General features: G+C 41.8%; 1 protein-coding gene across 1 annotated transcript in view; it reads left to right on the forward strand.

The window, feature by feature from the left end:
• LOC136709953 (Kruppel-like factor 18) overlaps positions 1-25,782 on the forward strand; it is a 59,672-nt gene extending 33,890 nt beyond the window's left edge. Inside the window, exons 4-6 of the mRNA XM_066685558.1 lie at positions 17,649-17,958; positions 23,169-23,252; positions 25,673-25,782. Coding sequence (XP_066541655.1) covers positions 17,649-17,958; positions 23,169-23,252; positions 25,673-25,782 — 504 coding nt within the window. The remainder of the gene's footprint in view (positions 1-17,648; positions 17,959-23,168; positions 23,253-25,672) is intronic.
• Positions 25,783-26,044: the final 262 nt, after the last annotated feature.

A 26,044-nucleotide genomic window follows, 5' to 3' on the forward strand; every position in this document is an offset into this window, starting at 1 on the left:
GGATATGTTTACATTAATTGAATGTGCAGAATATGTGTAACCCAATATACAATTATGTACAGTGTAAAAATAGTATACAGAGAATGTAGTACAGTCAATGACCAGATTACGGATGAGTATGTGTTATCGGTGGACAGAGTTCAGTAAGGAGACAGCTCTGGGGAAGAAGCTGTTCATCAATCTACTTGTCCTTGTCCAGAGGCTCCTGGAGCACCTGCCAGAAGGCAAGAAGACAAACAATGAGCAGGGTGTGAGGAATCTTTAAGAATGCTGCGGGCTCGAAGACAGCATTTCTTCCGTACGTCCTCAACTGATGGAAGTGAGGTCCCTGTAATTTTTTTGGGTCGTATTCACCAGTCTCTGTAGTGACTTACGGTCAGCAACAGTGCAGTTTCCAAACCAGACTGTGATACAGCTGGACAGGATACTCTCAATTACACAGCGATAGAAGTTCACCAGAATGGCTGGAGACAGATATTGTTTCTTTAGCATCCTCAGAAAAAAGAGGCGCTGGTGAGCCTTCTTGGCCAGGCTGGAAGTGTTGGAGGTCCAGGAAAGATCCTACGATATGTGTGTTCCCAAGAACTTGAAGCTGGCGACCTGTTCAACAGCCATCCCGCTGATATAGATGTCGTGCATGCCACCTTTCTTCCTTCCTGAAGTCTATGATAATTTCCTTTGTTTTGTTGGTTAAGAAGCAGGTTATTGTCAGCACACCATGTGACCAGATGTTCTACATCCTCTCTGTGGGCTGTCTCATCATTGTTGCTGATGAGGCCAATCACTGTGGTGTTGTCAGTGAACTTGTTCATAGAGTTTGAAACATGAACAGTCTTGCAGTCATGAGTGAAGAGGGAGTAGAGAAATGGGCTTAGCACACAGCCCTGGGGCACGCCAGTGTTGAGTGTGATGGTGGAGAAGTAGGTATGGCCTGACCTAACATGCTGAGGCCTGTTGGTCAAGAAACTTTTAATCCAATAACAGAGAGAGGAGTCAATGCCCAGATCTCTAAGTTTAGTGACTAACTAGGCTGGGATTATCGTGTTAAATGCTGAGCTAAAATCAACAAACAACATTCTAGCGTATGTGTTGTTATTATCCAGATGTGAGACCACAGTATGTAGTGCAATGGAAACGGCATCCTCTGTGCTTCTATTATTGTGGTATGCGAACTGATGTGAGTCCAGTGTAGGTGGGAGACAGACCTTTGGTTGAGCCAGGACGAGTGAGGATGAAGATATTAGTGATGTATGAGTCTGATGAAGGAGGAGGTGATCAGGGATTCTGTGTGAGTTAAAATTAGGTGCAGAGTTAATCTGAGATAAAACAGCATGGCCAAGCATGACAGTATAGATGAGACAAGGACAGGATCTTGTACAGGACACGGGCTGGATCAGGGCAACACCTGGAGAGCAGCAGGACATCTCAAAGCATGAGAGAGAGACAGGAGAAAGAAAGCCAGACAAAGGGAACAAATAAAAATACAGAGGTTAGTAGGGTCATGGTAAAGAACGGGCAAATTTGTCCTGCAAAAAAAGCTTCCATGGGTCAGGCAAGAGAACCCAGCGACAGACAGCGTGTTGGCGGTTACTACAAAGCTAACTAAGAATGCTGTAGCTATGGTGATATGACAGGGTTAATACAGAACAGTGATAATATGAAAACCAGCCCGAACACCAATAGAGAAGGAGTAACCTGAAAGTGAGTGATTAACCAAAAGCTTGTTTGAAAAGGTAGGTTTTTAATCTAGATTTAAAGATTGAGAGTGTGTCTGAGCCCCGAACAGTAACCGGAAGGCTATTCCAGAGTTGAGGAGCTTTGTGAGAAAAGGCTCTTCCTCCTGCTGTGTTTTTCTTAATGCGAGGAACAAAGAGTAGATGGGCATCCTGTGAAGGAAGTGTACGTGACGGGCGATAAGGTATGAGAAGTTCAGTAAGATACTGCGGGCCTAAACCATTTAGAGATTTATAAGCTAAGAGGAGTAATTTTTAATCAATGCGATATTTTACAGGCAGCCAGTGTAGGGACGAGAGAACTGGGGTGATATGTTCGAATTTTCTAGCTCTAGTGAGCACGCTGGCTGCTGCATTTTGAACTAACTGAAGCTTGTGTAACGCTTTGCACGTGTCACGCCCTCGTCTCGTCTCGTGTTTTCCTCTTCTCAGCACATGGCTTTGTTTTGTTGTTGTTCCTAGCTCCGCCCTGGTTCCACCCTAGCCCCACCTTAGTCCTGCCTCTGTCTCGTTATTGTCTTCAGGTGTTTCTTGTTTGTTATTGTATTTTAGTCCCCTTCCCTCACTTCCTGGTGTCGTTCATTGTTCCTTGTTTCGTTTGCTATGTTAGTTGTTCTTAGTAATGTTCGCTATGTTCTTCGTATTCTTCTTCGTGTTGTTTGCCTCGTTTCTCGTGCTCGTGTCATGCCCGCTTCATGCCTCCTAGTTTGTTAATGTATGTCTCATTTATCTCTTGTAAATAAAGTCTGTGTTCTTAGCGTTTGCGTCCGCCCTCCGTCAGTCCGCACCCCTCACAGCACAAGCTCCCTGCCAGGAGCGCATTGCAGTAGTCTAGACGTGAAGTTATAATAGCATGCACTACTTTCTCTGCATCTTTTAATGATAAAATATGCCGAATTTTGGCAATATTGCATAGGTGGAAGAAGGCGGTTTTGACTGTATTGAATATGTGGGTATCAAATGTGAGAGTCGAATCAAAGGCTACCCCTAAGTTTTTAATGAAGGCATTGTGTTTTACTGTTGAATTATCAAGGTTAATAGCAGCATTTCTGAGTGAATGTATCTGAGTATCTGTACCTAGAAACAAGACCTCAGTTTTATCAGAATTTAACATGAGAAAATTTTGCATCATCCAGTCTTTAATTTCAGTTAGACATTCTGTTATTTTACGTAGACAAGCAACATCAATGGGTTTGGCTGATATATACAGTTGTGTGTCATCAGCATAACAGTGGAATTGAATCCCATGCTTACGGATTAGTCGACCCAGTGGCAGCATGTAGAGTGTGAACAATACAGGGCCAAGCACTGATCCTTGTGGAACACCATATTTAACTAAAGTATGATTAGAGGATTTATTATTCAGATAAACAAATTGATAACGATCGGATAAATAAGATCTGAACCAAGAGAGGGCAGATCCTTTTATTCCTACCAGATTTTCCAGCCTAACAAGAAGCATCACATGATCTATGGTATCAAATGCTGCACTAAGGTCAAGCAGCACCAGAATAGAGATATAGCCCTTATCATGTGAAAGGAGTAAGTCATTAGTTACTCTTGTTAGATCCATTTCTGTGCTGTGATTTGGTCTAAATCCAGACTGAAAAATGTCATGAATGTCATTGTTTTGTAGATAAGAGCACAACTGCTGTGACACGACTTTTTCTAGAATCTTAGCAATAAAAGGGAGGTTTGATATTGGCCTGTAGTTTGCGAGTACAAGAGGGTCAAGATTGGGTTTTTTAATAATTGGTTTGATTACCGCTAGTTTCAGAGGTTTTGGTACATATCCAATGTTGAGGGATGAGTTTATTATTGTGAGCAATGGTCTAATGACTTTAGGTAAAATTTGTTTAAATAATTGTGTTGGTACAGGATCCAGTAAGCATGAAGTTGATTTAGATGAGCTAATTAAACTAAGCAAGTCATTTTCATCAACAGAATTCAAGTAGTCTAAGTGCACCTCAGAACTGGCGGGGGGTTCATCTACGAGAGCCGATGTGACTTTGGACTGATTTTGGATTTTGAGGCGAATGCAATCAATTTTATCATTAAAAAACCTCATAAAGTCATTTCTACAGAAATCAGAGGGAACAATGGGGTTGATTTCCTTTTTGTTTCCAATTAGATTTGATACAGTGCTAAAAAGGAATCTAGGGTTGTCTTTGTTGTTTTCTATAAGGGAAGAGATGTACTGTGATTTGGCTTTAGATAAGGCATGTTTGTAGTCGGTGAGGCTGTGCTGCCACAATTCATTCAAATGCCGCAATTCGGAAACATTCTAGTTTTGTGTGTCTCCATTTACGTTCATGGTTACGAGCAGCCAGTTTTAATGCACGCGTGCTGTCACTGTACCATGGAGCAAGCCTTTTCTCTCTAAATTGTTTGGTCTTGACTGGTGCAACACTATCTAAGTTTGTACACAATAAGTGGTGTAGGTTGTTTGTAATGAGCTCAAGGTCACTTGGGTGAGTTGGAAAAGAAATGGTGGTAAGGTCTGGAAGGTTGTTGATAAAATCACTAACTGTTGAGGATGTTATAGTGCGCTTTCTAATATAGCGTGGTTGTGGACAAATATCAAAGTTTAATGCAATTTCATATGTGATTAGATGGTGATCAGAGATGGTCTCATGTAGCGAGAGATTGGATAGATTCTTTATCTCAATGCCCCATGTTAACACTAGGTCCAATGTGTGTTTGCATTGATGAGTGGGCCCAGTAACATTCTGAGTGAACCCTAGCGCATCCAAAATTGATTCAAATGCAATTTTAAGTGGATCATGGTCCTTCTCAAAGTGAATATTGAAATCACCAACAATTAAGGCCTTTTCTGATACGATAACTACACTTGAGAGAAAATCAGCAAATTCACAAAGAAATTCTGTATAAGGGCCAGGAGGACGATAGATTGTGATGAGCATAAACGAGTGCTGCCTTTTTGATGCAGTGACTTTAAGAGTAAGTACTTCAAAGGATTTAGTATCATAACTAGATTTTTGTGTTGTGTCAATGGTAGGGTCATAAATTGTGGCTACACCACCACCACGACCAGATGTTCGTGGGCAACTGTAATAGCTGAAGCCAGGGGGAGTGGACTCATTTAGGGGAATTTATTCATTGGGTTTAGCCCATGTTTCGCAGAGACATAATGCATAGAGTTTGTTATCAGTAATAATATCACAGACAGTGAGTGCTTTGGATGTTAGAGATCGTATATTTAAAAGCCCTAATTTAATGCTGGAAGTGCTGAAATATTGCGTTCGCTGCAGTGCCTTGGTGTTAATTCTAATTAGGCTGTTAAAACTGATTTTTGGGTGTTTGTGATAACATGCTTTGCAGGGAACAGACACAGTCTCAATGCTGAAAAATTTAGCGTTAATCAGAGTGGGTGATATGGACATGCTACTCATCATACTAGCAGTAGAGAGATGGTCAGGAGGAACATTAGGAATTTTAAAATTACTTACCTGCTCGCTATCCATTCCACCTACCTGACTGATGTGACTGGGAATGACCAGTCAGTTCCGGCGCAGAACCACCTCAATGTTCTCAGAGAGAACTACGGATCCTAGACGGCTCGGATGAAGCCCATCCCAACGATACAGGGCCGGACGCTCACGAAAGCACTCCCAGTTGTCGACATAGTCCACGCCGACAGTGCCGCACCAATCCAGGAGCCAGGAGTGCAGCCCGAAGAGCCTGCTAAACGCCTCGCATCCTCGACGGTAGGTGGGCAGGGGGCCAGAGACGATGATCCTAGCATCCGTCTTCTTCCGAGCGGTATCCAGAAGCGAACGGTAGTGCTCCTTCAAGACCTCCTGGCCGCCTGGCAACGTCCAGGACATGTGCACCTGGGAGACAAGACACCGTTGCATTACTCTTTATCCCCGGCACTTTTAAATGTCTAACTATTGAATCACCAATAATAAGAACACCGTCCTGTTTAGTCTTCGATGCTGGAGCAGGTGAAGGCCAGGAGCTGAGCACCTCAAACCGGTTGGCAGAAGTGAAGACTGGCTGCGGTGGAGGGGGGGACGGCCTCGGCTTCCCACGCCCACGCTGGCGCTCCCATCCCGGTGCAGGCGTGTAGATGGGTACCCCCGCAAACCGCCGCGGCAGAGGAGCCGGAGAGGCGACGGCCACGTAGGAGGCGTCGCGGGCTGCCTCGAGTTTCGTCTTCTCCCGCTGGAGCTCCGTCTGCTTCTCCAAGAGACGCTGAATCCGGCGACCGAGCTGCTCGAGCTCCGCGCCAAACTCAGAAAGGGCTCATTCCTCGGCAGACGCCATGAAGTTAAAATGAAGTTAAGAAGCACGGTGGGTTAGGAACGATGAAGACAGCACACTAGGATAAGCAATGCCAAAGAATATGCAATAGAGATTGTAAATAAACGTCTAGAGGACTAAAAACAGCGACAAACAGCAAACAATTCCAAATCAAGCACGCGAGTAGTCAGCCGGAAGTGACGTACCTGTGACGTTCAGCCTCTTCTGAGGCCATCATGAGCTCAGTCAAAGCACCATCATGAGGCCATCATGAGTCAGTCAAAGCACTTCATAATGATGGGTGTAAGTGCTACAGGACGATAGTCATTCAGACATGTTGGGTTGGAGTGTTTTGGTACAGGTATGATGGACGTGGTTTTGAAGCAAGTTGGAACAGCTGCCTGGGTGAGAGACAGATTAAAGATGTCCGTAAAAACAGTGAGCTGCTTTGCACATGCTTTCAGCACACGCCCGGGAACACCATCTGGGCCAGCAGATCTTTCACCTATAGAGAACATTTGGCGCATCATAAAGAGGAAGGTGCGACAAAGAAGGCCCAAGACGATTGAACAGTTAGAGGCCTTTATTAGACATGAATGGGAGAGCATTCCTATTTCTAAACTTGAGAAACTGGTCTCCTCTGTCCCCAGACGTCTGTTGAGTGTTGTAAAAAAAAAGGGGGATGCCACACAGTGGTAAAAAATGGCCTTGTCCCAACTTTTTTTTTTGACGCCATGAAATTTTGAAACAACATATTTTTCCCTTAAAATGATACATTCTCTCAGTTTAAACTTTTGATCTGTGATTTGTGTTCTATTCTGAATATAATATTAGATGTTGGTACCGCCACATAATTGCATTCAGTTTTTATTCACAATCTGTTTAGTGTCCCAACTTTTTTGGAATCCGGTTTGTAGAATGAAGGTTGTGTTTTTTTTTTTGTTTTTTGTTTTTTTTTAAAGTAAACAATTTATGTGTTTTTTACAATGTCTTAGTAATTGAAGTAATTCAGAGTCATTGTATTTAGGTTTATGTGTGTTACCAGCTGAGGTTCTTTAAGTATTTTCAGATTTTTCTATCACACAGGAATACCTCACAAGTACGATGGGCCATATATGAGCCTGGATTGGTCTGACCGACAGAGAGAAGGAGAGCCAGTGGAAGTGTGTGAACAGCTCAGCACTGACCACTGTGTCAGTAAATTAAACTGACTGCATTAGCTCCCTTTGTCCAAGCATCCCACAAAACACATGCTTCCAACGTCTTCCAAGTGCCATGATGTGATGGAGTGTGATGTGGCTGGTGTCCCTCCTCCCTCCCTTGTAGCGTTCTATAAGACTGTGTCCAGGCCTTCCCTCCTTTATACTCCCCCCGCCCTTTACCCTCACACACTGTTCCAGGTCATCCAATGCCACCCTCTCCCTCCATCTTCCTGCATATTCTCCAAGGCTTAACATATCAAACATGTCCAACAGCACAATTAAGGACAGAGCAACTGCTTTTATAAATGTTTGGAACAGATCTGCGTATGGATCCCCATTCCTTGAAAGCCTGGACTCCAGGTTAACAGTGAAGCGGATGTAAAGTTGTGAAGGTTAAACACTGATTCATGTGGTGTGTGTGTTTCAGACCCTGAGACAGTGGAGAAATCAATGTTTCTACAAACAAATCATTAATACAAGCCAATGCCTTTACTAAAGAACCCTTAAAGAACCCCCATTTTTCAGAGTGTAGTGTAGTGTAGAATGGAACAGAAGTGTACCATATTTAAACTAGAGGTTTTAAAATTGCATTGATTTCATAAAATCCTAGTGTAACTCCTGGATTTGTTCCCTTAGTTTTTCTAATCAAAGTAGTTCTGTAATTAAACTCAAATGTGTACCTTTCCGTCTGAATAAGAAAATGTATTGCACTTTTACGGAACTGGAACAGTGCTTAAGACCACTGCTGTAGCTCTGAGGGAAAATGTACACAGTTCCTACAGTGAACAACAATGAGCCTGTGCAGTGCCTTGTTTCTGAGAGTGTAGTGTGTTCATTCATTCATCTACTGTAACCACTTCATCCAAATCTGGGTCTGTGATTAACACTTGTTTTAATGTGTTAGTCTTTGTTTCAGTGCAGGGCACTTGCTCTGTTTTTCTGGGTCAGAATTTACTTCAATGCCACACCATTCAACAACTCAATTAATGCTGCTGAGACATTCTAAAAGAGCATGTTATTCTCACTGCACCCAATAATAATAATAATGAAATGTAAGGAATTGTTCTAAAAGGCAAACATTCCCCTTTAGACATTTAATGTGACTGAGAATGTCCTGAAAAATTATTTCCCAAAAAAACTTTGACATCCCCAGAAGCTTCAAGAACATCATGGCAGTGACTGGGAGAGGTGCTTCCATTCGTCCATCTGGATTTCTCACAGGCTTTGGTTCTTGAATGATTTCATGATTTTATCAAAGAGGTACCACAAGATGTCATCTTTTGCAGGTCAGAAGAACCTGTGGGCAGCAGCACGGTGCATTTTACTTGGGCATATGCTTCATCTGTATTCAGAATGGTCCCTGGATAAAGGTCATTGTCATATTTAAGCACACACCACTTCCCAATGAGATCTTCACTTCCCCAAGCAATTTCCGTCTGCACATTTTGGTGTTGAAAGAGAAGTGCTGTTTGGTGAAACACTGACATCTAGTGGTGTTCATCAGAGGGCCCCTGGTACATGGTCTATCGCTCAAAAATGTAGAACACATACCTGTGGATATGGGGCTTCAGATTATCCAGCACTGGATTCACGGGTTCCCATATCGCTGGGGGACTTTTGTGTTCGGAAGGTGAGCAGATGGGATTTTATTCACCACCTATGTACAAAACACCAGTGTGCAGAGTAACTTGGTGCAAAGAGCCAATTGGAAAACTTGAATCTCTGTGCTGTTTTTGCATGTGTGGTGTTCAGAGAAGTCAGTGTGTATCACTGTCTCCTTTTGACAGGTTTTTTTCCCACTCCTGACAGTACAAGTACTGTTGATTAATGTTGAACACACGCCTTCTGAATTTATGTAAAACAGTATGGAATATCTCCACAAGGCCGTCTAGTGTGTCCTGTATTGTTTTCTTCACTGTAGCACTGAGAGTGGTAGGACCCTCCCTCACATCTTCCCTTTCTTTCTCTGCTATGACCCACTGAGTGAATGCAGCTATTGCTAAACCATCAAAACTGCTGCGCGAAGAGCCTTGATTTTGCATTTCAGTGATAATTAATTATTATTAAATTATTTAATTCATTTTATTAAGCCCCATGGTTGGGAGCCATTATATCATGTGTAGTGTCTTTACCTGTACAATTTCAGCAGAATTATCTAGATTTAATCATTATTAATGAATTATGCTCATTGACCCGCTGTAGGTTCTTGATTCTGAATTGAATCTGAACTAGAAACAATAATTCAGTACAAGAAAAGTGCACACACAAATAACCAAGGACTGTTTTTTCACACAACTGGTTTATTAACTGTAATATCAAATAATGAATATTGATTATACATTCATTTAATGAAATGGATTACAGTGATACATGAGGGAGCAGGGAGATTAATATATGAGGGAATTTCTCTATGATAATTACCCTAAACTCTAGAAAGACTATGTTTATCCAGCAATGCATTCAGCACCAATCTCCTGAGCAATGAAAGAAATGAAACCATGTGACTGTATGTGTCCATATAGAAGAGTGGATATGGCTTGCAGGACATCATTGACACACAGGGCCTTCTGGTGCTTCTCATAGACACGGGCCTCGTAGCAGTGCAGTGTTCCTCTTCTCCCATGGGGCTTTGGTCAGAGACACAGCCTTGGACACATCGACCAATCCATCTGAGCAGGTGGCATCCTGAGGGGCATCTGGGATTCTCCTTCGTCACTGATCTGCTTCCTTATGAGAGCCACGGGCATGTTCGCCTGTCCTGGGCCGCAGACTGGGGCTTGATGCAGCTTGTTACACAGTTCAGGACTCAGAGGTCAGAGGTCTCCGTCGTGCTCTGTTTGTGGCAGTGAGCTTTGCTGGATTTAAACTATAGCTTTCTAATATTAATAGAAATTAAGATCTCTCTTAGCTGAGCTTCCTGACTGGAAACAGATTCACCTTTGGTTAAATCTAAATTTCCCCTTCATTCCACCCTTCTTCTTTCCTTCTCTCTGTACATTTTCCTTCTCTTTTCTGGGTCGGTTCTGTCTGAACTCTACTCCTGACTGGCCAAAGTTTCTGTGCCGCTAGTTTTTAACAAGGTTTCAGGAATCCTGCTTTGAAGGCCTTATTGAAGCTCAGGGATTGAGGATTGAAACATCCCTTGCCTCTGATTGGATGTTCTTTCAGACTAGAACCTCCCTTAATAGTGACATCGCATACTATTTACGGCACTTGACAAGACAAAGACTTAAGGAAGATTCCAGTTGAATGAATTTCTAAGAATTCAGAACCATGCTTTTGCATTATAACAGATTAGATGTAAACACAGAGTGATATCATTCAGACAAAACCGTGTTAAACCACAATTCTTAACCAAATTACACACAGATAGAATGTGAAGAACTTGGTGGCTCCATACAAAAGGTCGTTTTAAACACATGATTATAATTCCATTTTTGATTTAACTGGAATTAAATCTTATAAAACTGAAACATGTGAAACCAAGATCGAATCAGTTCGTCTGTGGGAATTAAGTAGTTTGATTCTATAGTTTTAACAGTCTTTAAAAGCTATTTCACAGAGGGGAGAAGTTCAATCATTTATAGAGTCTCTGTCTCTGTGGCTCAGGCTAAATCCTTTTCTTGACCTTTATACAGACCTTGGGTCATAAACAGAGCCTGGAGCAGTGGCGGTTCTAGACCATTAAAAGTAGGGGGGCCAGGCTGGGGCCAGTGGCGATGATAGAGGAGTCTATAACTGTCTTCATTGCAGGAAAAAAGGGAAAATTTGATGTTTGATGTAATTCAGAATTTTATTTATGCAGTTTTCAGTAGAAATACTTTCTGATTTCTACATGATTTCTATCTCATGAAGGACTCACTTCCAGTAAGTAGAAGAACTGCTCTACCTCAGGAACAGTTGTGACAGTGTCCACTGAAGCTAAATTAAGACAGTGTGCACTGCAGTGGACGTAAATGGCTCTTTAATGCGTGCCTAGACGCCCGAGTACTTCCCACTCATGACGGAAGCACTGTCGTAGGCTTGGCCTACTGGGTTGGCTCTGTATTGAAGGCCATGACTTTCTAAAATGTGTAAAATTTCGTCAGTAATCCTTGCTGTATCTAATCGATCAGCAGATTCAAAATGGAGGAAACTCTCATTGACAGCTCATTTGAAATAGTACCTGAGTACTAAAGATACCTGTTCTTTTTTTTAAATATCTTTGGTCTCATCTGCCATAATGTTAAAGACCACACTGCCTTTTACATCTTTTACAATTGTTGTGGGAACCATGTCTGACAAACAACTCAAAACCTCATTCTGAATTATTTTGCGTGTATATTTCACATTATAAATAGAAGTGAACCTGTTTTTCTCAGTTTTGTCATGCTTAGCTATTGTTTCTAGAATTGCCATAAAGTTCCCTTTATTATCTGAATCTGTAGGCTCACTGACATAGTCCTGATTTTCTTTATTCTGTTTGTTGTGTTCCTTGTTTAGTAAAATAATTATGCCCCACGTTGCGACACCATAAATACTACATAGTGGAGTCAATGGTAATTAATTATTATTTGATTAATAATTAATTATTTAATTCATTTTGTTAAGCTCCATGTTTAGGGGTCATTAAATAATAATTTAGTGTTTTTACCTGTACGATTTTAGCTTAGACAAGTAGGTCATCATGTTGCCTTCACATATTACACAGCAGAATTATCTAGAATTAATTATTATTATTGAATTATGCTCATTGACCCACAGTAGGTTCTTGACTCTGAAACTGAATTTGAACTAGAAGGAATAATTCAGTATAAGAAAAGTGCACACACAAATAACCAAGGACTGGTTTTATCACACAACTGGTTTATTAACTGTAATATCAAATAATGAATATTGATTATACATTCATATTGTTAACTGTATTAGGTATATTAGCTCTAGCTCTCATTCTAAGATTGCCACAGTATGTATACACTTTTTATATTTATTCACTTTAAGGTTAAAAATGGTTCATTAAAATCTTTCAAAGTGATAAGCTCATAAAAGGATAGAATGTTTTGTTCATATTTGTCACGTCCTGTGTTTGTTTTCCTAGCCATATGCTCATTTAGCACATGGCTCTGTTTATTCTTCCTGTCTCCGCCCTAGTCCCGCCTTAGCTCCGCCTCTCGTCAGAGTCTCCTTTGTAGTCCTGCTGTCTCGTTATTGTCCCCAGGTGTTCCTTATCAGTGCTCTGTGTATACATAGTCCCTTTGTTTCAGTGTTCCCTTGTCTGTTCTTGTGTGTGTAGATGTGATTATTTGTCTGTTTTCTTACACATTATCACCAGATCACAGTTATGTTCCTGTTCTAGTTATGTTCCCTGAGTTCTTGTTTGTTTTCATGCCTCCCTGCTCCTGTTTGTTGTGTTCCCTTAGTTCCCTCAACAGCTCCAGCACCTGCCCCTCGAGCAGCACAAGCCTCCTGCCTCCGTGGACGTCGTCGCAGGGCCTCCTGCCTCCGTGGACGTCATTGCAGGACTGCTTAACGCTGCTGCTCCAGAGTTCACAGCGCCTCCAAGTGCTCCTGTTCCTGTGCTGGCGGTGTCTCCCGCCGCTTCTGTTCCTGTGATGGCAGCATTCCCAGCCGCTTCTGCACCCGTGACTGTGGACCCGGCCGCTTCTGCACCCATAACTGTGACAATATCCTATATTTCATGCAAATGATCAAAATAACACATTGTAAACTTGTATCTTTCTATACTAGGTGTGCACACTAGTAAAGTAGAGAAAGACCATAGAATGGGACAGTTTTATTGATCTCACTGTAATATTTCTCCTGACTTCTTTTCCCAGGAGCCATGTCTACAGCGTGGGTCAGTGGGTGGTGGTTTAGAGGAAGTGTGGGGTTACTGAGCATGTCTTTATAGATATGCCTGGAATTCTGGGTAATCTGGGCTGTACTATCTGGAACCTTTCTAGGGAGTAAACCATGGTTGGTCAACAAGCTAAATGGATATTTCACAACAATTCTTTATTAAGTTTTTTTTTTCCTGTTCCCCCAAGCTCAGAGGATGTAAGCTGTACCTGTTTTATAAATTTCAAAATTCTGAATTTGAAAATGTCAATAACTTTCCAGACATGACTCCTCAATATGCCTCTTAGACTTGTGTGTGTGTGTGGGGACTGGACACCTCCAGGGTGTATTCCCACCTTGCGCCCAATGATTCCAGGTAGGCTCTGGACTCACCTTACCCTGAACTGGATAAGCGTTTAAAGATAATGAATGAATATATATATAAGTATAAAATGTGGGCTCTGGAAGCAGGCTGACTGATAGAGATTGGTCTTTGTCCTACTCAGGAGTACACACGCACAGTGTGAGAGGCGCTGTGTGGGGATACTTAAGTTCTACACAACCTTCGTTTTGGAAGCAGCTGCATGTAGCTGTGGTGAAAAGCTTGTTGGTGCTTTTATGGTGGAAAGCCAAGAACCCAGATGTGGACTCAGGGTTGATGGAAGCTGTCAAGTGGCTTGGCTGGTTCTGGGCACTCCGGATTCAGTGGATGGGTAGCGGCAGGTAAAGATTGTGGCTTTAAACATTTGGAATTTGGAAGCAAAAGAGAGTGTGGGACGAGTTTGGAGAGGCCAAGGAGAATGACTGACTTGCAGGGAGCCTCAAAGTATTTCTGGAAAACCCCTACAGCTCAAGAGGGAAAGGGGGACACTGTTCAAGCTGTGTTCAGCAAGGATGGTCTAACTCAGAACTCAACTAAGTGTATTATTGGGCAACGGAAAGAGCACTTTGAGGAACTCCTAACCTCAGACATGTGTCATACGCAGGAAGAAGGGTCAAGTGTATCTGGGTGTCAGATTTCATTTCCTTGGCTGTCACTGAGAATGTTTTAGAAAGTTCTGCAGTGGCAAAGCCCCTGAAGTGGATGGATATTAAATTTTGTGTGTGTGGGGAGTGGTGTTGGGGGGAGGGGTGGTGGCTGTTGGCTCACATGGACATCACTGAGGCAAGACTTTTGGTCCTTGTACTCTGATTGTAAGTTGTGTTCATAAATGCAACAGCTAGACTTGTCCAGTTAGGACGTTGCACTTTGACAGGGATGTAACTTGTCTCCACGTCTGTTTCTGATTTTCATGGATAGAGTCACAATGTATATTCTGGGACAGGAGGACTTCTTTAGAGGAGTTCAGGAGATGTCCTCCCTTATACTTGCAGATGATACTGTCTTTCTGGCTTCCTCATATGAAGGCTCCAGCCGACACTTGAATGGTTTGCAGCTGAAGCAGTTCATATGAGGATAGGCACCTCCATGTTTTAGGCCAGGGCTCTCTCCCTGAGGGAATGTGAGATTGACTGTAGGTTCGGTGCAGCATCTGCAGTAATGCTGTCATGTACCAGACTGTTGTGGTGAAGAGAGTGATACAGACTTTACACCAGCTTTTATTCTTCCATAGAATCACTGATCACCTCCTGCTCCTTTTTATCACTAATATTTTACCTTCACATCACTATAATCTCTTCAGTTCATTTAAATGTCTGTGTTGTGTGTTGTGCACTCGAGTGTTGACCCGAGGAGGATGGGTTCCTTGTTATGAGTCTTGGTTCCTTCCCTGGTTTGTGGAAAGAGGCCCCGGTTTTAGACCCAAGACAGTCTTGAAATAATTATTTATATGCTAATAATAGGGAGCTGATTAGACACAGGTTTGGGCTCATTGTGCCCACACATTACAGCCATAATACAATATTATGCCAATCAAGTAGTCAACAATCCAGGGCCTGAGGGGGGCATCTACTTGCATCGCTCTCCGCTTATCACCCAGAAGAGCAGACTGAAAGGTGTTGAATGGACTGGAGAAGTCAAAAATCATGACCATCACAGTGCTAGCTGTCTTGTCCAGGTGAGCGTAGACTCTGTTGAGCAGGTAGATGATGGCATCCTTAACTCCCCAGCGGGGCCGGTAGGCAAACTGGAGAGGGTCCAGAAATAGCTGGACCATGGGCCTGAGCTGATCCAGGACGAGCCTCTCCTTGGTCTTCATCACATGGGACATCAGCCTGCAGTCCTTGACGTCAATGGGTCACGGTGTCTTCTGGAATAGAAACAATGCAGGACGTCTTCCACATAACAAGCCTGAGTCTACAGAGGGTCCCTATGTTGACAACATAAGTGCAGTACTCCACAAAGCTGTGTGGCACAGGCTTTAAGCACCCTGGGGCGGACACCATCAGGGCTTGCAACCTGATTTGTGTGGAGCCTCTTCAGTTGTCTTCTCACCTGGTCAGCAGTGAGACTCACTGTAGAGATGACCGGTGGTGGAGGTGTGAGGTGGGGTATTAGGAGGGTGGAGGGAGGGGGAGTGGAGTGGGCTGCTGAGGACTAGCAGCAGAGGAGTCAGGATGGGGGAGGTCAGAGAGTGCAGTATCAAATCTGTTAAAGAACAGATTTATCTCATTAGCCCTGTCCATGCTGCCCTCTACTCCTCTGTTGTTGCTGGACCTGAACCCGGTGATGGTCCTCATTCCATTCCAGACCTCCCTCACATTGTTCTGCTGGAGGTTCCACTGCAGCTTCCTCTTATATTTGTTCTTAGCCTCCCTGATATTTGTCTTCAGTTCCCTCTGGATCATTCTCAACTCCTCCCTGTCTCCAACTGTGGAGGCCCTCTTCTTGTTGTTAAGGAGAGCTTTAATGTCCTTTTTTACCCATGGCTTGTTGTTTGGGTAACATTTAACAGTCCTGGTTGGGAGAGTGGAGTCCACACAGAAGTTGATGTCATCTGTAATGCATACTGTGAGCCTGTCGATGTCCTCTCCGTGTGGCTCATAGAGTGCCGGCCAGTCTGTAGAAGAAGCCCTGCAGTGCCTCGTAAGTCTCCTCAGACCATGTGGTCACAGGATGATAAGATCATTTCACATATGCAAAGGAACCCATGACTCAGCAGACTGAGACCACAACACAGACCCATAAAGCCCAGCTGTGAATATGGATTTGTGCTCCTAAAAACATAGTCCCACTCTTTGGGAGGCAGCACTATCTAACACCATCTTTTTAGACTTTTTTAGTGTTAGTTGAGCGATCTGCAGTGACTTCCCATCACCAGCAGCAGTACAAGCAGACACACAGCACCAGCAGAGTCACTTCTGGAGTTATCAGAGTTATTAGAATAGAATGGAGATAACGGAGGATGTTTATGCAAATTCAAATATTTTTCTAGAACAAAGATCAGGATCCAAATGCAGGACATGAAGTGTATGAAGACATTTATGTGAATGAGGATCAGATGACCAGAGGAAACCAACGGAACCTCAGTTCAGTAAATCCTCAGGACAAAGGTGAGGTTAAGGTTCTACTGCATTTTTATAATTGTGCTAAATCATTTTTGGAAATAAAAAAATAAAATAAAATGAAACATTTTCTAGCATATATTCTAGAACATTGGTTCTCAAACTGTGGTAACTGTTCCACTGGTGGAATGTGAAGCAGCAAGAGGTGATACGCCTCTTTAATAAAATCTGTTTGTGTTAAAAAATACAACATGGGCTATGAATAAATGGTAGTTCAGTCTGTGAGGGAAGAGCTGGAGCAGTTCAACCATTTATTACTGAAGATAAGAAAAGGCTAGAGACAGATGTGAGTGACTTGATGTTTGTTACAAAAAGGGCAAAGTGGAAACGAGAAAAACAAATCGAGACACAAACAGAGAAATATTCCAGAGCCCAGAAAGACTACATCTTTTTGATTTGAATAACCTTTTAAATGTTTAATACATCACTTAAGGTTCTTTTCCCATTCAAACACTATTCTTTATAGAACCAGAAGAGGTTCTTCTATGGCATCGTTCACAGAACATTTTGTAGCACCTTTATTTTTAAAATGTAAAATTAGAGAGAACCCTTAACTGAAGTAAATCAGCGTGGCCGATCTTCACCCACTGTTTAACAGCACTGTGCCTCCTTCACCTACTGATACCAGCACCGAGGGCCACTGTGACCTGCTCCAAGCTCCGCACTGTTTTCACCTATAGTCTGTTAAAGCACATATTAAACTGCCCTCTCTTCTTGTTTTTATTTCTCTCTCAGTGCTTATTTCCCCAAAATTGTATGTGATCTCATGAATGTATCATTGCAGTTCAGGCCTGTAGTTATTAGTATTCTCATTATTTTTAGTAATTATTTTAGAACAACTTTGTGTAATGAAAATTACAAATATTCAAGAAAGACATTAATAGGATTCACAGGTGGTACTTGGTCTGAAAAGTTTGAGAACCACTGTTTTAGAAGATTACACATGTGACATTCATCTTTTCAATTTAGAACATAAAGGTTAATTAATTCACTGAAATGTATCACATATTTACAGTGAATTTCTGTTCTAGAGTCTAGACTGAGCAGACTGTACAGACTGGCTGTGGTGGGTCTGGGGCTGCTGTGCGTTCTCCTGCTGATAGCCATCACAGTGCTGTGGATCAAGTTTAACAGCCTGAATTTACAGAGAGACCAACTACAGAGCAGTAACACCAACCTGATGATGGAGAGAGACCAGCTACAGACCAGTAACACCAACCTGATGAGGGAGAGAGACCAGCTACAGACCAGTAACACCAACCTGATGAGGGTGAGAGACCAGCTACAGACCAGTAACACCAACCTGATGAGGGTGAGAGACCAGCTGCAGACCAGTAACACCAACCTGATGAGGGTGAGAGACCAGCTACAGACCAGTAACACCAACCTGATGAGGGAGAGAGACCAGTTAAAGAGCAGTGTGTTCACAAACCTTGGTGAGGAAATACATTCTTAGATTTAAAATGTTTGACTCCTTAAATAACTGATTTCTGGATGTGGAGCTACATTCAAACGCATTTCAAACTAAAACTAAATCTTTTTTCTGAATGTTACCAGCAATTAAATCAAATCAGGTTAATTGTCACATCACATTAACACAGGTGTAAAGGTGAAAGGCTTAGCTGTGCAGTCCCTTCCAGTATTAAATACACAAGAGTTACAAGATAAATATAAACACATAATTTAGACTATACCTACAATATACAATCATCATTTTAGCAATAGAACTGTGTATTAATGTAAAGTATGAAATGTGTAGATGTGTGCTGTAATTACTGGCATCAGATAAGACTGAATTACACATGCAGTTTTAAGAACTTGAGCGGTGAGAACAAGTTTTGGTGGTTTCTGTGTTTCAGTTCCTGTAACGTAAGGTAAAGTGCTGTGTACAGAGCTGGTTTTTCATGTGGTTGTTGCCAGTGATGGACAGTGAACTTTTACACTTTGCTAAAGGCTTGTCAGCAGCCAGTGTTGGCTAATACATGCCCTACAATGTAAATGGTAACATATTCTGTTAGATTTCTCAGAGAACAGTGTTCTGAATGCTTTGGAATTCATCAGTATTTTCTAAGACTTTAAAACAGTGTGAATGTGGTGATCACACCCTGATTATTTAAGAAGAATATTCTGTTGTGTTCTTCCACTGTAGCTTCTTTCTGAATGTAGTAGTTTTCCTGAATGTAAACATTTTCTATAAAGCAGTAAAGACTGAGAATATTGAAACACAGAAGATGCACAAAGATTTTTTCTGGTTTAAAAAAACAAATCCACAGATGTTGGAAATGAAAATATTACCACACCATTTACAGAAAAGTTGGGACTCTGAGCAAAATGTAAATATAAACAGAATGTGTGGAGGTGTGAATCATTTAAACCATATATTTAATTAAACTAAAACTGGTAAAGTTTGATAATGCTACAATTAAGAGGTTAATTGGTCAAATATAAGTGACATTCCTGGGTTTAAAAGAGCATCTGAGAGAGGCTGAGTCTTTCAGAAATAAAGCTGTGGAGGGCTTCACTGTGCTGTGAAAGACTGTGGACAAACAAGTGAAATTATTCTACAATAACGTTTCTCAACTTTAAATAGTAACTGTCTTGGGGAACTCCTCATCTACAGAAGATAATATCATCAAAACCTTCAGAGAATCTCTCTGTGTAGCAGGTATTTTACAGAAGGGCACACAGTTCAGGACACAACACACAGCTACACCACACATTGGAAGATTCAGTGTTTCAGGGGTTGTGTATTTTATTCCTGAACACAAGGCATTATTATTGTACGTACACACACACACACACACACACAAAAGACCCAAAAAAGGAACCATACCCATTACTCTAATGTCTTCCACTTACTACTTCACACATTGCCAGAAAACACACATTGGTAGGTGGATTGGAGACTCAAAAGTGTCAATAGGTGTGAGTGTGTGAGTGAATGTCTCCCTGTGAAGGACTGGTGCCCACTCCAGGGTGTGTTCAACGTTGTGCCCAGTGATTCTGGGTAGGCTCCGGACTCACCGCCGCCCTGAACTGGATAAGGGTTACAGACAATGAATGAATGTTATTATAGCGACATATGCAAGGGCCAAGGCCCAAAACCAGTATCTGGCTGTGGTCTTTAGGCCCTCAGACAGCACTGAATTAAACACAGGCAGGATTCTGTAGTGGAATCACTGCATGGGTTCAGAAACACTTCAGAAATCCACTCTGTAAACACAATTGTTGCATCCACAAACACAAATTCAAATTAAAAAATAAAACTAAAAGAAAATGCAATTAATAAACAGATATAAACATGACCCAGAAACACCTCCTTCTCTGGGCCTGAGCTCATTTAACACTGCAACAGAGGCCTGAGCTCATTTAACACTGTAACAGAGCCCTGAGCTCATTTAACACTGTAACAGAGCCCTGAGCTCAATTTAACACAGTAACAGAGCCCTGAGCTCATTTAACACTGTATCAGAGCACTGAGCTGTGGAGCAGCTGAAATCCTGTAATAGGCAAAAATCAGAAAATTCACTTTCAAAACTACAGCCACTGGTCTCCTCAGTTCCCAAACGCTCACAGAGTGGAAACTGTTACTGGCAGTGATTCAGAATGAGAAAATATTTTTCTAAACACAAACTTTCTCAGTTTGAATATTTACAATATTGTCTTTGTACTGTTTTAAATTTAATGTAGGTTTATATTATTTGAACATCATTGCATTATGTGTTTAATCACATTTTTCAGAATGTCCCAACATTTTTGGAACTCTCTAGAATTCCTGCACATATTTTCCTCCTAAAATGACCTGCTGCTGATGTTTTGTCATATCATGACACACCTTTCTGCACACAACCTCACTCTATATTTCTCAGTACAGTGCACTGGTTAATGGTCAGAACCACACGGTCTGTCCTGACAATAAAGTCTCTTGAACTTGGTGTGTGTGTGTGTGTGACTTCAATGTCTTCACAGTGAGGCAGGGCTGGGTGTTTTTTGACACCTCTGCATACTACATCTCTACTGACTCAAAGACCTGGAGTGAGAGCAGAGTTGACTGTAAAAACCGAGGAGGAGATCTGGTCATCATAAACAGCAAAGAAGAACGTGTGTGTGTGTGTGTGTGTGTGTGTGTGTGTGTGTGTGTGTGTGTGTGTGTGTGTGTGTGAGTGAGAGATGGAGGGAGAGAGAGAGAGAGAGACTGTTCTTTAAGCATTTTCACACTGACAGGAATACCTCGCAAGAAAGATCGGCAGTAAACAACCTTGGATTGGTCTGACCGACAGTGAGAGGGAGAACCAGTGGAAGTGGGTGGACGGCTCAGCACTAACCTTTGCGTAAGTAAATTTAACCAACTGCATTAGCTCCATTTATCCAGTCATACACAGATTTAAGCAAAAAATATAAATTAAACAAAACCAACAAAGAACAAACCTCATTCACTAAAAACACCTAAATGTTTTGAATTGTTATGTAAATTTACCCAGTTACAGATTGTTGAAGGGTTTGCTGTTGTCAGACGGGAACAGAATGGAGACGCTTGTAGACTCGAGTACAATAAAATGGGTTTAATGAGATTATAGCAACAAACACCATCAAACTGTTCAAGGTCAAAATCCAAAAGAACAGAGCAAAGACAGGTGAAAGATCAAACAACAGAAAGAAATACAGTGTCCTACACAAGACAAGAGGAACAGTCCACAAACGGACAGAGGTCAAAACCAGAAACAACAGGATTAAAAAAAAGAGTGAGACAAAATTCAGAGGCATATTATAGCACTTCCTCTCGTGTATTTTCACTGAAATGATCTGCTGAGGTGGTGTATAAATGATACTCTGCCATAAAATATTAGTCTTTCTCTATCTGTGATTGGGGAGTGTTACTCCACGTGACTCTGTTTACTCTGTGAAGAGGCTGAAAGAATAAACCTGACATTACAACAACACACACTCACCACACGTCTGCTACTGTGTTATTGTCTCGAGCGGACGGAGTAAAGTGAGATATAGAAATGTTCCCCTCAAATCAGCAGATTCCAACTTCTACAAGGTGCCATGGTGTAGTTGGAGTGTGAAGGCTGGTGTTCCTCCTCCCTCCTGTGTAGCGTTTTATTAATCCTCCACCTTCCATTACATTCTACCTGCCGTTTCATGGAACAAGATGTTAAGTTCAGGTCAGTTTTACTTTTACAGTTGTTTTCAAAGCTGGGTTCATCACAAAGTCATAGCCCTGATGGAGTGGTCAGAGAAATTCTCCTTCAGCAAAGCAGGCTCTACCCAGGCCTTCGCTCCTTCATCCCTCCTTCATCCTCACACTCTGTTCCAGTTCATCCAACGCCTCCCTCCTCCTCCCTTATCCCTTAGAATCTCCCCTCTTCATTCCTCTGTCTGTTGGCTCCAGCAATCTCTGACTTCTATAATGAACGTTTAAAACATGTCACACAGCTCAAATAAGGACAGAGCAGACACTTGATAAATGTTTGGAGCAGGTCCCATATCAATCACATGAAACGATGAAGGTGTGGACTCCAGGTTTAGAGAGAAGCTGATGTAAAGAGGTAAGGGTTAAACACTGATGAGACACTAATTCATGTTCTGTGTGTTTCAGATACTGGGGTCATGGACAACCAGACAATTTGAAAGAAGAAGACTGTGTTCATATGGGCTATCAGGAAAATAAAAGTTGGAATGACTTGTCTTGTTCTTCCAAAATGTTGCGGATCTGTGAAAGAAAAGTGTTTCACTGATAAAATATATATTTTTTTCAAAGCAGTTCTAAACAGCACCAAAATAAGGATCCTCTATTGTTACAATGTCCAGAAAAAACGTGTGTCCCCACAGAGAACCCTTTTCAAAGATGTGCAATATTAAACCAGTGAGTCACATATTGATCTGATGAACATTTTCAGGAGGTAAATGTTTGTAGAAAGAGCTCATGGTTCTAAATAAAACCTAAGTCTTTACTAAAGAACCCTCAAAGAGCCCCATTTCTCCCAGAGTCCTTATGATAGGAACTACAGTCCACTCTGTGTCCACCTTGGCAACAAGATGTTATTGGAGTCCTTGTACTTGCCATGTCTAGATTGTGAGCTTCCCTCTGGGTATTAGGTCTAAATCTTCCATTCCTGTTTTTAAACTATGTGAGAGACTGTTGTTCTCCAAATATACTTTACACCAGCTTTTCTTTCCAAATGTAACTTTGAGAAAATGTGTTTTATTTTAGGTTATTTTCATAGATTAAAGCATTCTTCTATGTATTTCTGTCCCCCTTAGTGGTGAGTGGTGATCTGCAGGTTGCTCTGATTTTGTTCCTCTGAGCTGCAGTAATTCTGCAGCAGATTGCAATTTCAGTGTCGTGGCCTTATTTAAACTGCTGTCATTACACCACTTAAAGGAAGATTTTCACAGAATCGCTGTTTTTCAGAATAAAACAGGAAGGAAAAATGTCTTGGGTTTTTCTTCTTTTTTTTTTAAGGAGAAAGGGATCTGTTGAACAAGTTTGGTGACCATAATTGATCCATTACACATAGAATCACTGATCAACTCCTGCTCCCTCACACACTTTCATCGCTAATATTTTACCATCACATCACTATAACTCATCATCTCTTCAGTTCATTTAAATGTCTGTGTTGCGTATTGTGCACCCCAGTGCTGACCGAGGAGGATGGGTTCCCCATTATGAGCCTTGGATTCTTCCAGTGTTTCATCCACAAACACAAGATCAAACTAAAAAGTAAAACTAAAAGATAACACAATTAAAAACAGATATAAACCCAGAAACACCTCCTTGACAAGACCAGACAGAGAGCCGACACTTGTGGATCACAGGAAGAGTTTATTTCCATTAATCCAAAATAGAAGTCAAAAAACAAACAAGAGTCAAACACAGGGAGCAAACAGTACCTCAAAGATGTAGCAATAAGCATAGTCACAAATCAGTTCAAATACCGGAGAATACAAAACAATACCAGAAGGACGAGGCAAAAGACGTAAACCAAAGCAAACCAAACCAAAAGAACAAACAAGGAGTAGGCAAAAATGATATCTTAGCCAGAGTTCAGGAGACTACTTTGTATGCATGGACAAACCACGGCAAAACTCAGCAAGGAACAATGCAGGAAATGGAGTATATATGAGTACAAACAGGTGTGGATGATTAGAATTCTGGTGAGTGAAACCAGTGTATAGTCATGTGACTGTCTGGTTCATTCTGAAATCCTGTAACAAGCAAGAATCAGAAAAATTCACTTTCAAAACTACAGCCACTGGTCTCCTCAGTTCCCAAATGCTCACAGAGTGGAAACTGTTACTGGCAGTGATTCAGAATGGAAAAATATTTTATTCTAAACACAAACCAGCAAGTATATTTGTTGACTTAGGATCAGGATAACTCCTCTTTTTCTAAACAGGAAGGACTAAATGAATAAGTAAGGGACCATAGAGTGACTGATAGCAAAGAAAACAGAAGGAAAGCATAAAATTCTACTTCATTTTAATATACTTCAATCTGTAACCTTATCCAGTTCAGGGTCACAGTGGGTCCAGAGCCTAACTGGGCACAAGGCGGGAATACACCCTGGAGGGGGCGCCAGTCCTTCACAGGGCAACACACACACACACACACATTCACTCACACATTCACACCTGCGGACACATTTGAGTCGCCAATCCACCTACCAACATGTGTTTTTGGACTGTGGGAGGAAACCCGGAGGAAATCCATGCAGACACAGGGAGAACACCATCAAATATGAATCTTTCTCTATCTGTGTTATTGGGGAGTGCTACTCCACGTGACTCTGTTTACTCTAAGAGCACAATTATAAAAAGACTAAGAAGAGACTGAAAGAATAAACCTGAAATTACAACAACACACACTCCCCACACATCTGCTACTGTGTTTTTGCCTTGAGCGGACGGACTAAAGTGAGATATAGAAATGTTCAATGTTTATAGAACAATTTTTATAGAAAGTAGCAATGGTTCTAAATTGAATCAACACATTTAATTAAATCTCTTTAAAGGCCCCCCTTTTAAGAATATATTGTAGTGTTTGGAGTTTGATCGCCCCCTGGTGACACAGAGGAGATTTAACACCACTCTCACAAAACGTCACTGTGATGCTACCCTTAAACGTACAACTTCAATACCTCCACTGTATTTCCAAAAGTTTTCACTTGTGTGCCTTCGAACGCATATGAACTTGAGTTACATCCCATTCTTCATCCAGAGGGTTTAATGAGGTCTCTCACCCATTACAGTTATAACAACTTCAACTCTCCTGGGCAGGGTTTCCACAAGGTTTAGGATTGTGTTTATGGGAATTTTTGATTATTCTTTCAGAAACAAGTGTGAGGTCAGACACTGATGTTGGACAAGGTCTGGCTATCAGGTCAAGGTCAGGAGGCCAGTCAATTTCTTCCACACCAAACTCACTTATCCATGTCTTTATGAACCTTGCTTTGTGCACTGGTGCACAGTCATGTTAGAAACGAGGAGGGCCATCCACAAACTGTTCCCACAAAGTTGGGACTATGAAATTGTCCAGAATCCCCTGGTGTGCTGAAGCATTAAGAATTCCTTTGACTGGAACTAGGGGGTCGAGCCCAACTCCTCAAAAACAACCCCACGCCATAAGCTCCCTCCACCAAGTTTTACACTTGGCATAATGCAGTCAGACAAGTACCATTCTCCTGGCAACTTCCAAAACCTCTCCATCAGAATGCCAGACAGAGAAGAGTGATTATTCACTCCAGAGAACACGCCCCACTGCTCTAGAATCCAGTGGCAGCATTTCGTTTGGTGATGTAAGGCTTGGATTAGAGTTGGGCAATATGGCCAAAAATGTTATATATATATATTATAACATACTAAATATAGTTTGGCGAGAAAGACATGATGTGCAGATGGAGTAGAAAATGCTATAATGCATGATATACAATGGATATATAAATACTATAAACATGATATACAGATAACTAATTTACAGGTTGGGTTACCAAAGGAGGGTTGGATATGTTTACATTAACTGAATGTGCAGAATATGTGTAACCCAATATAATATACAATTATGTACAGTGTAAAAATAGTATACAGATAATGTAGTGCAATCTATGACCAGATTACGGATGAGTATGTGTTATCAGTGGACAGAGTTCAGTAAGGAGACAGCTCTGGGGAAGAAGCTGTTCGTCAGTGTACTTGTCCTGGTCCAGAGGCTCCTAGAGCGCCTGCCAGAAGGCAAGAGGACAAACAAACTATGAGCAGGGTGTGAGGAATCTTTAAGAATGCTGCAGGCTCGAAGACGGCATTTCTTCCGTACGTCCTCAACTGATGGAAGTGAGGTCCCTGTCATTTTTCTGGGTTGTATTCACCACTCGCTGTCGTGACTTACGGTCAGCAACAGTGCAGTTCCCAAACCAGACTGTGATACAGCTGGACAGGATACTCTCAATCACACAGCGATAGAAGTTCACCAGAATGGCTGGAGACAGATGTTGTTTCTTTAGCATCCTCAGAAAAAAG

The sequence above is a fragment of the Hoplias malabaricus genome, chromosome 11 (genome assembly GCF_029633855.1).
Source record: "Hoplias malabaricus isolate fHopMal1 chromosome 11, fHopMal1.hap1, whole genome shotgun sequence".
Lineage (NCBI taxonomy): Eukaryota > Metazoa > Chordata > Actinopteri > Characiformes > Erythrinidae > Hoplias > Hoplias malabaricus.